Consider the following 13,469-nt stretch of genomic DNA (forward strand, 5'->3'; position numbering starts at 1 on the left):
GGTTAAAGAGGGGGTTAAGGGTGGCACTGGAAATTATAGCAGGAGATGATAAGGGGGTCTAACTCCCCATTTTCCTGTAGAAATAAACGTCCTCCTCTGCTTCACTGTGAATATATAACTATCTAAATATAAATAATATTACATGCAGTGACTGTTTGACTGCATGGGTATATTGCATGAACCTCAGTCCACTACTTACTATTCCTAACTGCTTTACTTTGTAAAACTATAACTATACCATATCACAGTGGTTCCATTACCAAACCATTAAATCTTGTGCTTAAGTGCAGCCATTATATTATTACTGGGTAACTACATCTCCTAATTTGTGCAACAGGAGACGTAGTTATCTCCTGTGTAGTTATTACATAGGAGGCCTGTGCACATTATAATCAGTGTAACGCACTTTAGCTAATTTACTTTAGCGCCCCATTTATATAAATGAATAAATAAATCCTGGAACAACCCTAATCCAGAGATTTGCTGTAACTCTACTGTCTGGAATATGGCAGACCAAAACCACTCTTAACATCTTTGTCAGTGAGAGCTATAAAACTTACAATGATTTAGACCTTTGGCTTGGAAATGACTCTCGTGGCCATGCTTAAAAACTTCCTGGTTCCATACACAGGAGAAAGTCAAAAAACTGGCATGGACCTTTTTTTATTAGGAGAAAAGAATGCTATTAAATCCACATTCAGACTATTTAAATGTGATACTATATATTTGTGTATACAGTGACATAAACATGATGGATCAAATGAATATTTTGTGAATACGACTAAATCAGGAAACACGTAGTCAGCCTATGGTTGTAGTTATGTATGAAATCAAAGTTGGATGAAAACGTGTATTTCTCAAGGTTTGATGTAAAAGTGAAAACGTGTACACATACTTTTGGGAAATGTAAAGAAAAAAGTTATTTCTTAACTTTCTATGGCGGATAAACTAATATATCTGTGTGAAGTCTGACATCTGCTGGTCAAAGTCAGCAACACAGCTACAGCACTGTGAAAAATGCATGCGATGGATGCATTGAATGCATAGCTGATGAAGGGAAAGAGCAAGCTAAACCTAACAGAGCAGGAGCTAATGTGTTATTAGTCAACAGCTACGTGTTTATCCTTTGATTAAGTCATCTTTTATCCTTGCAGTCACTCTTTTCCTGATTGCTTAATTATTTCATAAAAGCCCTCATATATCAATACATAAGACAGATGTGATTACATCATTCTTATACATTTCATCTGCTCCCTTATAGACACCGTGTGTAATTTTAGCATCTTCTTTCTGGGTTTTTCGCATAATATGGTGTTTCTTATGTCTTAAAACTTATGGCACAGAGGTAAGCCAAAGACTAAAACTTGACAACTAAGCTAAAACTTGAGAGGTTAGTCAAAGGGCTTCTCCTGGAAACTAGCCAGCCTGTGGGGCAGTGCGCTGATGTCAAAAACGCATCTCCAATGCGCCTCTAATCTTTAACAAAGAGCAGGTGATGGCACTCTGCGTGCCAGGCAACGTGTTTCATCCCTGCTCTTACCCTAGCTATGTGTAAGTACGTCCTGCATTCTGTCTGTTGAACAGAGCTTTTTGTCTCTGAGTATTGTTCACGAGCCAGGCGAGCTGAATGAAAGGAGCACTGGGATGAGCGGTGTGTGAAGGGGTGGATGAAAAGACTCTGCGCCATGTGAGGTCTAGGGTTTGGTGCTACTCGCTGATTCCCTGAGTGCCGAAAGAAAGAGACACATTAAGATGTGTAAGGGAGTACAGACCTGCTACACTGTGATTTAAATGACTGAATCACACGCATCCTGTGTGTATACATTTGAACTTCATGGTATTTGTGACTTAATAGTAGAGAGATGGTATTTTCCCCCATAAATTTCCTCCACAAGCTTCAGTGACACTAAAATACAGCACATATAAACATAAACAACTGCGTTATTTAATCCGGTTCCGTGTCCGCTGCTACTTCCACAGTGTGCCCGCTGTGGATATGAGGCGGTCTGAAGGAGTCTGGAGTCAAATTCCTGAACACGTAGGAGCTCCAACGCGACGCATGACGCAAGGGCGCAGCGACTAACGGATTACTGATCGATGTGTCGACTAACAGACGGATTTTCCTGGGCTATGTACTTCTGCCACTGCACACCACCGCTGGATGTGTTTTCCATACTTTCCCCACAAGGAACAGCACGACGTGAAGTCTTTCTCCAGACCGTCAGTTCAGGCGCAGCGGGACCCACTTGTTTCCAACAGGGGGAGAAATGTAAGAATCTGATGTACCATAAATGTTTGTGTCAAGAAATTTTCATCAGGGACAAAACAGCGCGCTGGGAAGCAGTTTTCACCCGTCACTCACTGTGTGCAGGGAAAATATAGCAGCCCGGGTTCACTTTTCCATAACGGAAATGAGATCAGTCCCTTTGCTTGGCTTCACTTCTTCTAAAACATGGTCGATGTAACTCTATGCAGGCTTGTGCCACCGAGGTCTGACTTTCTTTGACTTTTCAACACAAACAGCCTTTTTTAATGGAAAAATGTTCGCTGGACTGATGGGACTGGAATGCCACGGCAACTCTCTGCTTCACCGCCGCGAAACCATTCAAGGTAAAACAAGATTTTTTAACTATCCGCTGATGTTCTCACACCGACCCTGGTCTTTTACAGGATATGTATACACCCCCAGGAACTTCATACAACTTTAATACACCGAAATTGGATAAAATAGTAGTATTAGGATGTACTAAGCCGGCAGTTTTTAGGGAGGGATAATCATCAGATGATTAAACAAAAGCAGAGCAGCCGCAGTGAAGACTCATAGCCTGTTTAATAATGCATTGCCTGGAATGTGTATGAAAGTTCACAGTTCCCTGGATCATAAAGGTTTAAAGTCTCCCTACCAGTCATTCATGGAGGAGTGATGATGAGTTGGAAATGATTAAATACTTAAATAATATGTTCCCCACCTCTTTAGACAAAGTAGAGAAGCATTTTCCTGCGTATTGTCTCTATTTGGGTCTTTTAACATGTTTTATACAAATAAAATGAGCTTGACTAATAAATAGAAATGTGATCCAAGTCTGTTCACGCAGGATGCCGGTAATCAGACCTCCATTAGACCCATTTATCAGACTGTTATGATCTCGCCACATGCAACAGGGTAACTACTGCAGTTAAAAGGCTGCTAGATGTGGTAAACCTTAGATAAAAATCTATTTCCCAAAGTGCTTCCGAAACAGCTTCTGCTGTGAGTAGATTTTTCCCTGGTCTCTGTTGTGTGACATTTTTGAATGAATCTAATCTACCAGAAATATCAAAATGCCTATTAAAGAGTATGTGCAGTGTGTAAATGAATCTCTATAACACAGACTCAACTGATCCTCATGTGATTACAGTCTGACAAGAGCATAGCAGAGACGCAATCCTTGGAATATCCCCATCCTTTAACCTACCGTGCAAAATGGAGCGATAAGGACCAAGATTTAGGACCAAAGATAGGAACTGGCATTGGAGCATACTGTATTGTTGGGTTTTCATCCACTTATGTAGTCATTTCTTTAGTAAGATGAATAGATATCACTGCTAACTTTCACTTCCCCTTTTTGTGACGCTCTCTTTGGTCACAAGTGGCGAGGTTTTGCACATCTGCCGAGCAGTGCTGCTTCTCAGGAGGTTGCTGACATGCAGATCCGCTTGTGTGTCTGTGTGTGTGTCAGAGGGTGCTGAGCTTGTTCCTCAAATGTTTGTGTTTTTATGAGAGCCCCTGCATTCCTCTCTGTCTTTGGCTCAAGCACTTTCAGTGCCCAATTGGATGCAGTGTTTAACCTAAGGGTGCTGAGGAGGGCCTCTTTAATCTCCAAAGGTAAATAATCTCGCCTCTTCTGGCTGACATGCTTCTTTTTCTCAGGCTCTCTGTACAGTTTCTTCAGCACTGATAACATGCTACAGTGAGAATGCTGTTGCAGAGAGACTGTTTTATCTTTGATGTTGAACCACTCAACGTCACTGCTTGCTTGTTTGTAATTCCCGGTGAACTATTTTAGCCCAAAGCCCGACAGGAAGTAGAAAATACCTCTGAGGGGCTTCAGCCAAAAAATAGATGCCCCTCTGACATACACACAAGCCAGCAGACACAAAACAATGGGCCCTGAGGCATTTCCTTCCCCTTAAACCAGGAAGAGCTCTCTTTGTGTAATCGAAGTATGGCGAGGATACAGTAACACCATCATGTCCCTCTTCTTTCGACTCTTAGTTGTTGTAGAGGGCTTAGTATAACATCTAGCCACACCAGATGGTAGACAGTGTGCGGTTGTAGCTGTAACCTACAGATGGTGTTGGGTTTCTTACATCAGTTATGGACCAGTGGCCACGTCTGCAAGGACCCTCTAATGGACCTGTGTGTAACCCAAGCTCTAAGTGACACTGCACACACACAAAAACACTGTGGCTACAATGGGAGCATCCGTGTGTTACTTTCACTTGAAATACTGCTCTCACTGGTGTCTATTTGAGTCTCTTACAGTCTCATGGGATAGGTTAGGAGTGGCATCGTAGGAGGTTACTGGGTGTTGGGAAGTGGGCTGTGGTTTGCTCATCGGTCATGCTTTCTTCAATGCCCCGCATTCCTGTCTTGATAATTGTGCTCCCACTGCAAAAAACACATTATTTGTAGAGGTTTGCAGTTGCGTAAGATGTTGTTTTTATGTGTTTGTTTGCGTTTTCTACTTTTGGATTTGTTTTTATCGTAGTTAAAGCGTTTAACAGGCTTTTACACTGACAATAGTACAACTGATCCCAGTGTTTTCAGCACTGTCAGTGTGCCTCTGTGTGACTTCAGTGTTCGCGAGTGGGAGGAGAAAGCGAGAGCCAGAAGTGAAAGAAGGAGCAGCGCAGCTGTACACAAAGGGGCTGTTGATCCCCAGCATTTGAGCGCGCCTCCTCGTCTGAATCCTAAACATGATATGTATTAATCACGTGGCCCTGCAGCAGGTGTCTAACTCCCGCCACAATCTGGCCTTTATCATTACGCTCCACTTTCAGACCAAACGCTGTTTGCATGCATGTTTGTATCACTTCTTGTTACTAAGATTGGCAGTGTCTGTGCTTCACAAGCTATTTCGGTTATGCCCCCTTTACAAAAAACATGGCTTTCGTAATAACTGAAAAGCTTTGAGACAAGCTATGAGTGCAGTGCAAGTGGGTTTGATAAAGCGAGGGTAATCAGTATTGTTCTAAACAATCCTTCAGTTTATTGCTTTGGCTGGAAGACTCACAGGTTATAGCACCCACTCAGAAATAGATCTCAGGTAAACTTTATCAGCCTTACTGCTTTAAGAAAAAGAGAGAAGCTGAGTGGTTATAAAAACAATAGCGTCATCAGTGCCGGTTTGTTAGTGGACCAACATGAATCAGACCTTGCCTGTGTGCCCTTTGCCCTATATTTCAGTGAAATAGACCGATTTAAGGCTCCAGATCCAGGCGTGAACCCCCTGCTATGTTTTGAGAACCTTTCCTCTGAAGAATTTTGCTATTTGCAAAAATAAACAAATGCAAATCTAACCTCAGAATATATTGTTCATGCATCTGGTATCCCACAGAGAGGCATGTCTTAACTTATAAATGACTGTGCAGCTTTGGTATTTCCCAACAGCTGGAGCAGAACCCTGGGAAATGTCACACATCTGCCCAACGTTTAAAAAAAAAAAAAAAAATTCAGTCCATTAGGCACTATTTTTAAAAACAAGGTCATTTTGCTGGATCACAGCTGCTTCGGGTACTTGTGTAATTAGTACACGTAGCATTACATCTTCCTGCTCTAGCCATTGATTACATGGTTAATCCTACCAGTTCAATGAGGTCATGCGTTATCTTCCTCATGGCCATGTTGTCAAGCTTAATGGTTAATCTCTGCATCGACAGGTGGCAGAGCATCAGGGACAGCTGGCAGCTCCAGCCGTAAGAGGCTCCACCGAAGACCAGGGTACATGAGAGGAGAGCAGTGCAGACTGCAGAGCGCCACTCAGGAAGAGGAGGAGGACGTTGGGACAACCACTTTTATTACCAATGGAAAATCAGGACGTGACGCTGACATAGCTGATGCAACTAATGCTCAAAGGCCAAGTCCAGCTCCTGCAGACAGTGTGTCTTTAATAAATCATCAACAGCCTGATAAACACACGTGTAGCTCCTGGAAGACTCAGAGCTTTGTCTGCTCTGTTACCCACCCTCCTTCCCCTGTGGACTGCAATTCTAAGAGTACATCCAGCCATCTGGGCCAGTCCTCACTGCCCAACAATGAACTCAGGTTAAGTTCGAGCCTGGACACTCATTCAGAGCCAGAGGACTCTTTTAACTCCAGCTTCAGTTTCATCCAACAGTCACTTACCTCCAGCCAGAAAACAACCACCACACCCACACAAGAGCAAGAACTAAGTTCATCAACAAAAGCATCTGACCTGCCTCAAACAAAACCCGAAACCTTACCTGTCGAGCACAATTTCTCTAAGCAGTCGTCTCCTGCTCAAACACTACCTGGAGGAAAGTTTTGGCGAGAATGCCTGTTTGCCACCCACGTAGAAAGATCCCACGTGCCTGACTGTGAGGCTCAGTCTATTGATATAGAGGCCACCTCCTCACTCTCCCTGGACTCGGACAGTACCTCTGCCTCCTCTGTCACCTCAGGCTACGAGAGCGCTACACCTGCCTTGGAGCAAGGCTGGGATAACCTGCTGAAGAAGTACGAGGGCGTGCTGCAAGACTGCCTCCAAAACAACCGCACTCACACCAAGGTGGGCAAGACAGACTCATGAAATTCACATATCAGTCATTCAAATTAATCTCCCAACAAGGTCTAGAGCAGCGACGTCAAACTCATCTAACACTATGGGCCACATACAGCCCACTTTGATTTTAAGTGTGACGAACTAGTGAAACTCCACTTTCTGTTTAGTAAAGTTTAACTAAACAATTTTCCCAAGAAGAAATTTCAACAGTATGTCTGTTCTATATGATAAATATGTAAAATAACAGAAAAAGTTCTGGCACCCCTCACTTTCCTATATTTATAATAATGTTCTTTTATTTCTATAGTAGAAATTTCTATGATGGACATAGTCGATACAGGAACTTCTCTGTCATTGAATTGTTTTTCTGTTATTTTTGACTATTTGGTGTAGTATAGATTGCAATGGGGGGTGGTGTTTGTCAATGGAAAAAGCTGTATATCCTAGGAAAATACAGTTAAAAGTTCAAAATCTATTCACTCCTTCACATTTTCCAAATTCTTCCAGTGGGCCAGATTGGAGTTTTTGCCGGGCCCTAGGTTTGACACCTTAGTCTACAGTCAAGATGAGACTAAACTACAGAGAGATGAATACTATATTAAATCAGGAAACCCGTATTTGCTTTCCTTACTAGTTCCAGCTCATACCTTGTTGGTAGATATGAAGCTACAGCCAGCAGCTGTTAGCCTTGTTTTGTTAACAAAATTCACCCAAGAGTTGAGTAACTCTGAAACTCACTAATCATCTCTTTATCTTATACTAAGTGTCAGAACTAAGTTGCACTTTAAGACCTGGTCATGTATCGTGTTTGTTTGTTTACACTTGTTTTAGACGTTCAAGCTAACCAGCTAGCTTTTTCTAATAGCAGAACATTGTACTTACAGACTCATCAGAGTGATGCTGTACTGATGCTTTCTTGTTTTATTAAGAAAGACAAAAGCAAGCAGGTTTAGATTTTTCTGAAAGAGAAAACTAAGTATTCAACTCACCTACTTAACCAAACTTTTGGTTAACACTTTGTAATACTGCACGTGAGTAAGGACATAATTCCCCTGAAATTAAATGAAATTTAAATATAGTTTATTTGAAAATACAAAGTAATTAAATTTACAAGGAAATACTTAAAGATAGGTACACTAGAATAAGGGAATAACTGCAGGTATTTTATAGAAAAGAAGACAAATTATTCTGTAATTAATATTAAGTACTACCTAAGTACTTTTAATTAGTGTATAATTCATGCATTTTGCAAGAAATGAGAAATAATTGCCTTGTGAGTATTTTACAGAAAAGCAAACAATATTTTTTTTTTATCTTACATTCTAAGCTTGAAAGTGATAAAAATGACCCCATATTTCATCTGATAAAAACATTTTTCAGTATTTGCTTTAGTGTTTTACATCTGATAGAATCTTTCAGGTCCTCCTCAAAAAAAGTAAAACGGTGAAGTACTGTAGTCAAGTTATTGTTAACGCCCTTTCCTCAGCTTGCTGACCCAGTATCACTTTGACCTGGCAGTCATTGCACCCACCTTTTTTCTGCATATATTGACTGTTTAAAAGGCGATGAACTCTGGAGTTACTGTTGTGTAACCTGTTCTGTCTTTTTGCTGTCTCTCAGATTGAATCCATGATGTTGAAGCTGCAGAGGCTCCAGCAGAAAGCAATTCTGGACGACGATTATGACGCAGGTAAACCAGTTTAGCCATTTCGGTTAAGGTTACAAAATAACGACTTTATGAATGATTTGATAAGATTCTATTTATCTTTTTACTATTTGTTTTTAAAAAGTAAAGTTTAATATCCCTAAACACAATAACTTAAAGTTAGAGAAAAGAGCACAGTTCAAAGTGAAAATATTCTGACTCAGTGACCAGAAAGCCACAGGAGCTTAACACGTGCTGTCCTTCTAACTCATGAGTGTGCTTGCACTCACATGTTTGGATCATTTATCACTTTGATGTCAGCTTCTTTATTAAATTTCTTGCTAATTTGCTGTTCACCATACTGAGATGACCTGTGTGAAAGAACATGTGAGAGATGAGGCACAGAGCTTTATTTTTAACTACCCTATAATGGTAAAACTAGAAAATCTTCAATTTATGTGGCTTAAAACAGAAAGTAGCACAGTTATTATGTCGACTCAAATCAAAATAAAGGGTATTTACAGAGAAATAAGGGAAGCTTTTACAGAAAAGTTTACAGGAAGGGGTTCCCCGTGATTATTGCAACGAAACAACAAAGCCTCAAACCTAACAAATATCATTTGTACTTGTACCTGACCTAGATATTGTAAAAAAATATAAACAATCAAACCAAAAACTGCATTTTAACCCATTTCTTTTATTTTGTGATAGAACAAATACATAAGATACATCTGCTTCTGTGGTTAACACATTTGCATTACACACAGAAGATCCCTGGTTTGATATCAGGAGACTGAAATCACTGGGAGGGTTTTGTCAGGAAAGGCATCCAGCCTAAAAACCCACCATATTAAAACCATGTGTGTCTATCTGCACGTGGTGACCCCTGTGAATAAGGGAGCAGCTTAAAAACAGGTTTAAATACACATGTTTCTGTATCCTGTAGATCTGTTCGAACGTGCTTATTATTTGGGTCAGTGTTGTATGCCTTGGCTGGTGTTCTCCTTGTCTATTCATTCTCTGACTTATACGTTTAGTTTTCTGTTTTTCCACTTACACAGTGTTGGATTAAATAGCTGATGAGATTGGTTCTGTAAATTCTGTCTGTGTATGTCGTGCTTGCCATCTTTTAATTTAGCTATGAACCCGCCAGACTGGGATAATTCTAGTTTTATGTGTTTACAGAGCCAAGAAATGCAGATTTTTATTCAGGATTCATAAATACAGCAAGGTCAGAAATGTGCTCCCTTTAAATGACTTCTAGTAAAGGGCTAGAACACAACACCACTTGCTGATAACTGGACTCCTCTAGCTGATGTTTTCTGCATGTTATTCAGCATGTGTGTATGTGTGTTCACAGCTGAGCGCTTTGGGAAAAAGTTAGAGGAGCTGTCTAAAGAACGAAGCACTCTGAAGCTGGGTTTACCCTCCCAACAGCCCAGCGTGGCGTTGCTCCTGGAGAGGCTCCGACAGGCGGTGGACAGCGCCCTCCAGAGGGCAGACTGCAGTCAGTACAGGTCAGTGCTGGTTTGATCATGTTAACTGAAACACTATATTTAAAACGTTAACTGCATACAATATATAAGGGGAATATAATATGAAATGTGGTTACACTGAAAATTACTTTTCCTGTTTTGTTTTGGACCTCGTTTTATATTGTGTGTCACTTAAACAAAAACAGATCTACTTTTATAGCAATAAACTCCCTTTGTTCAGGACATAATGGGGTTTATTTGAGTTCATAAGCTCATTCTCTTTCTTTTGTTGCAATATTGTAGCACAGATCAAAGAGGGGGAGCTCTCCAAAATAGCTCTTGTGACAGGAAGGAAATCAGGTGGGGCCTCTTCAGAGAGTATCCCGAACAAATATAAGCAAAAGGATTTTAGGTCACCTCTGATAAACAGCAGATTTTCCACTGTCACAGAGTTATTTGATGAGAATCTGTGGGAAAAAGTGATTACACACAACCATACTGTATATTACCAATCTGCAGCTCTCTTTAGCTTTGACTTACAGAGATTAAAAGCAACATTAAATGTGGATTAACCTCCTGAAAATGTTAATCAAAGCTGTTAAAAATGGTGTCATTTTGTGGCAGGGAGTGTGCAGAGCCTGTTGCAGGGGAGCAATCCGACTCATCACAGGGTCCACTGCAACGAAGAGAACGTCTGATACGAGAGAGACGGCTTGTCGAGGTAAATTCGGCTCACGTCGTTCCGCTTTGTACGTCAGGCTGGTCTGAGTTACTGCTCCTCTGAGAATTTAATAAAACAGCTTCTTTCCTTGCTCACAAAAGTGAATGAAATTTGTAAAATATGCATAGCTGTCAGCAGTATTTACACTGACAGTGAATGAGTGTGAACAAGATTAATTAATCTCACTGCTACTTTAATATCAAACAAACTATTGATTAACAATTCTGAAAAAAGCTAATAACTCACCAGTCAAGTTTCCTTCAGTTTCAGATTAGGTGTTTGAATTTTTCATTCAATCTGCTGGCTTAAAAAACTGAAGGACTACTTCACTGTTGCTGATTACCTTCATAGAAACTATGTTATTTCTAACATACATGTAAAATGAATGAAATGAACATTGCTCCACCTCTGCAGGAGGAGATCGCAGAGCTGCAGCAGAGACTGGTGGAGCTGAAGGACCGTAGCCGGTGTCTGGAGCAGCAGATCCAGCAGGAAGAGCAACAGGTGGAGGCTGAGGAGCTGGAGGCCTCCGTGCTGAGGAGCTGCAGCACGGCTCAGCTTCGCGACATGAGCCGAACCCTCCAGGACCTCGTCGCTTCTGAGAATCGCACACAAATCTCAGTCTCTCGTCCTCCCTCCTTGCTCAGGTCAGCGCCATATATGTCATGATTTGCTTGCTTAAATGTCACATTTGTGACATGAAAGGCTGTGTTTGCATGAGCCGAAAAAAAAGGAAGTGGAAAAATAGAGAACTAAACAGTTGTCTTTTTGAGCATAGTTAATAATAATGCTTTCATCTTGTTTGAGTGGTTGCATGAAATAATTAAAAATTTAGAGCCTCCTTTACAAAGCTGCAGGTAATGAATGAATGAAACATGCTGTTCCCAGGAACAGAAGTTTACAAATGAGGATAAAATTATTATTATTTATTATATATGCGCAATGACATGCTTTAACTCTGTATTCCTCAAAGCTTACAAAAACCAAGAGTTATCCTCCAATTTACACACAGTATATAAATCTTCTCTGCCTCTAAAAAAGCACTGAGAATGACCGGAACGAGAACTAGTCGGAGATGAGACTAAAGAGCCCAGAACAACTGCCACGCTGAAATGTGCTAAGAACAACCTGGGGAAAGATTGTTCATACTGGAAGTGCATCATTTGGTGAGATGAGATGAAACTAGAGCTCTTTGGTCACAGACAGAGGGAGAGGCGTATAACCCAAACAGCACCGTCCCCACAGTGAAGCACAGTGGTGGGAGTGTTATGATGTGGGGATGATTCAACGTTTCTGGAACTGTAATCTCCTCAAAAACACTTCACTAGTAATTCTGTCCTCATCTGTATTTAGGGAAAAACTTCAAATGAGGGAATCAAAGCCTTCACTGCAGATCTTTGGATGTATTAAAGGCGTTTTGCTCTCCAGGATCTGCTTCTGCTAGCGAGCAGAATAGTTAAGAAAATGTGCAAATGTATGTGAAAAATGGAAATTGAGGTCTTGAGCATTGAGAAAACATTTTCACACCTTTTGAATTTTGCACGTCGGTATTACAGTTTCTCCTGTCGGTCGTTGGACTCTCAGTTTGATTGGTCGAGCCGGATCTAACACCTAAACTGTGAAAAGTGTCCGCTGATTGGGCCTTTGCATGCATAACCTTTACTCAGAACTAGTTTGAAGGTAACATAATTTGTGTTGTTGTGTTAATTTGATGTATTTCTACTTACATATTTATTAGGGGTGCAACGATACACAAAATTCACGGTTCGGTTCGGTTCGATACTTTGGTGTCACGGTTCGATATTTTTTCGATACAAAAAAATGTTCATGCCTTTTTAATTTGTCATTTATTAAAATTATAAATATATATTTTAACTCAAAAGTACAGTTTTTAAATTTAACCCTAACCCTTGTGCGCGTTTTTTATTTTGACAGCGAATGCGCACCTGCGGACCACTTATGTGCAGCCCTGGTTATTTAGCTCGTCATATTGCAGCCACAGAAATTCTTTTGTCCATGAAACCATAAAGCTGCACTTTCTTTTTGCCTTATAGTCTGATTTGTCATAACTTCTCCGTTTTGTGGTAAGCTTTTCTTTGGCTGTCACTTCTTCACCCCGACCTGTCTTATTTGGCTCAGCAGAACTGAAATATATATACTGCTACTTTTACACACGGACTCACATAAGCTCAGCGATTCTCTGCGCGATCAACCTCTCACATGTTTAAGCTTGCTGCGGGAGATTTCACTTGTCATGTTTGCATAGTAAGCTAACGATTAATAAGACGATGTCAGAGGAATTGGTGCACAAATTATCATCACTCACAGATCAGTGCTGTCATTGCAAAGTGAAAGCAAAAAAACAAGCGCAAATTCAAACGCGATTTCAATATGTCACATATTGACAGTGGCTCACCGATGCCAATGACATAATTACCCAGCTACATTTCTGAAAGAATGCAAAAGCATTGACATATATTTTTCCTACAATAGCCCGACGGGCAGGGCAGAGAGATTTTTGTAGCCCGACTGGAAAGATCGCTAGCTCCGGGACCTCGGGCTAGCGATATTGCAAGCCCTGTATCTGATTGAGGAATCACTCATCTTTGGAAAAGAGAGTTTATTACAGAGAAATGGCTCTTTCCAAAATAAAAGCTATACTATCCGCTTCTTCTGGGCTATATTCTCAGCAGCATAAGGAGAATCACGTGCTAACAGCTGTCTAAATGACTCGGCTAAAGTTAGTAGCATGCTTGTTGTTTTTGTCTTTGCACTAGGATGATGTCGGCGTAAATGTGCAGTCATATTCGTTGTGTTCCCACTAGTGCTTTCAGGTTAATCTC

General features: G+C 40.8%; 1 protein-coding gene across 2 annotated transcripts in view; it reads left to right on the forward strand.

The window, feature by feature from the left end:
* The first annotated feature begins 2,097 nt into the window (after positions 1-2,097).
* Positions 2,098-13,469, forward strand: part of disc1 (DISC1 scaffold protein) — a 50,270-nt gene continuing 38,898 nt past the window's right edge. Inside the window, exons 1-7 of one of the 2 annotated variants that reach the window (XM_085368838.1) lie at positions 2,098-2,269; positions 2,476-2,610; positions 5,923-6,791; positions 8,406-8,475; positions 9,791-9,947; positions 10,530-10,626; positions 11,041-11,273. In XM_085368838.1, coding sequence (XP_085224964.1) covers positions 2,098-2,269; positions 2,476-2,610; positions 5,923-6,791; positions 8,406-8,475; positions 9,791-9,947; positions 10,530-10,626; positions 11,041-11,273 — 1,733 coding nt within the window. Of the gene's footprint in view, positions 2,270-2,401; positions 2,611-5,922; positions 6,792-8,405; positions 8,476-9,790; positions 9,948-10,529; positions 10,627-11,040; positions 11,274-13,469 lie in introns of those variants that run through there. The other variant, XM_085368836.1, reaches the window with a different exon arrangement.

Source organism: Diplotaxodon limnothrissa, linkage group LG13 (assembly GCF_057381915.1).
Source record: "Diplotaxodon limnothrissa isolate DT_005_m linkage group LG13, D_limnothrissa_male_GT1.1, whole genome shotgun sequence".
NCBI lineage: Eukaryota > Metazoa > Chordata > Actinopteri > Cichliformes > Cichlidae > Diplotaxodon > Diplotaxodon limnothrissa.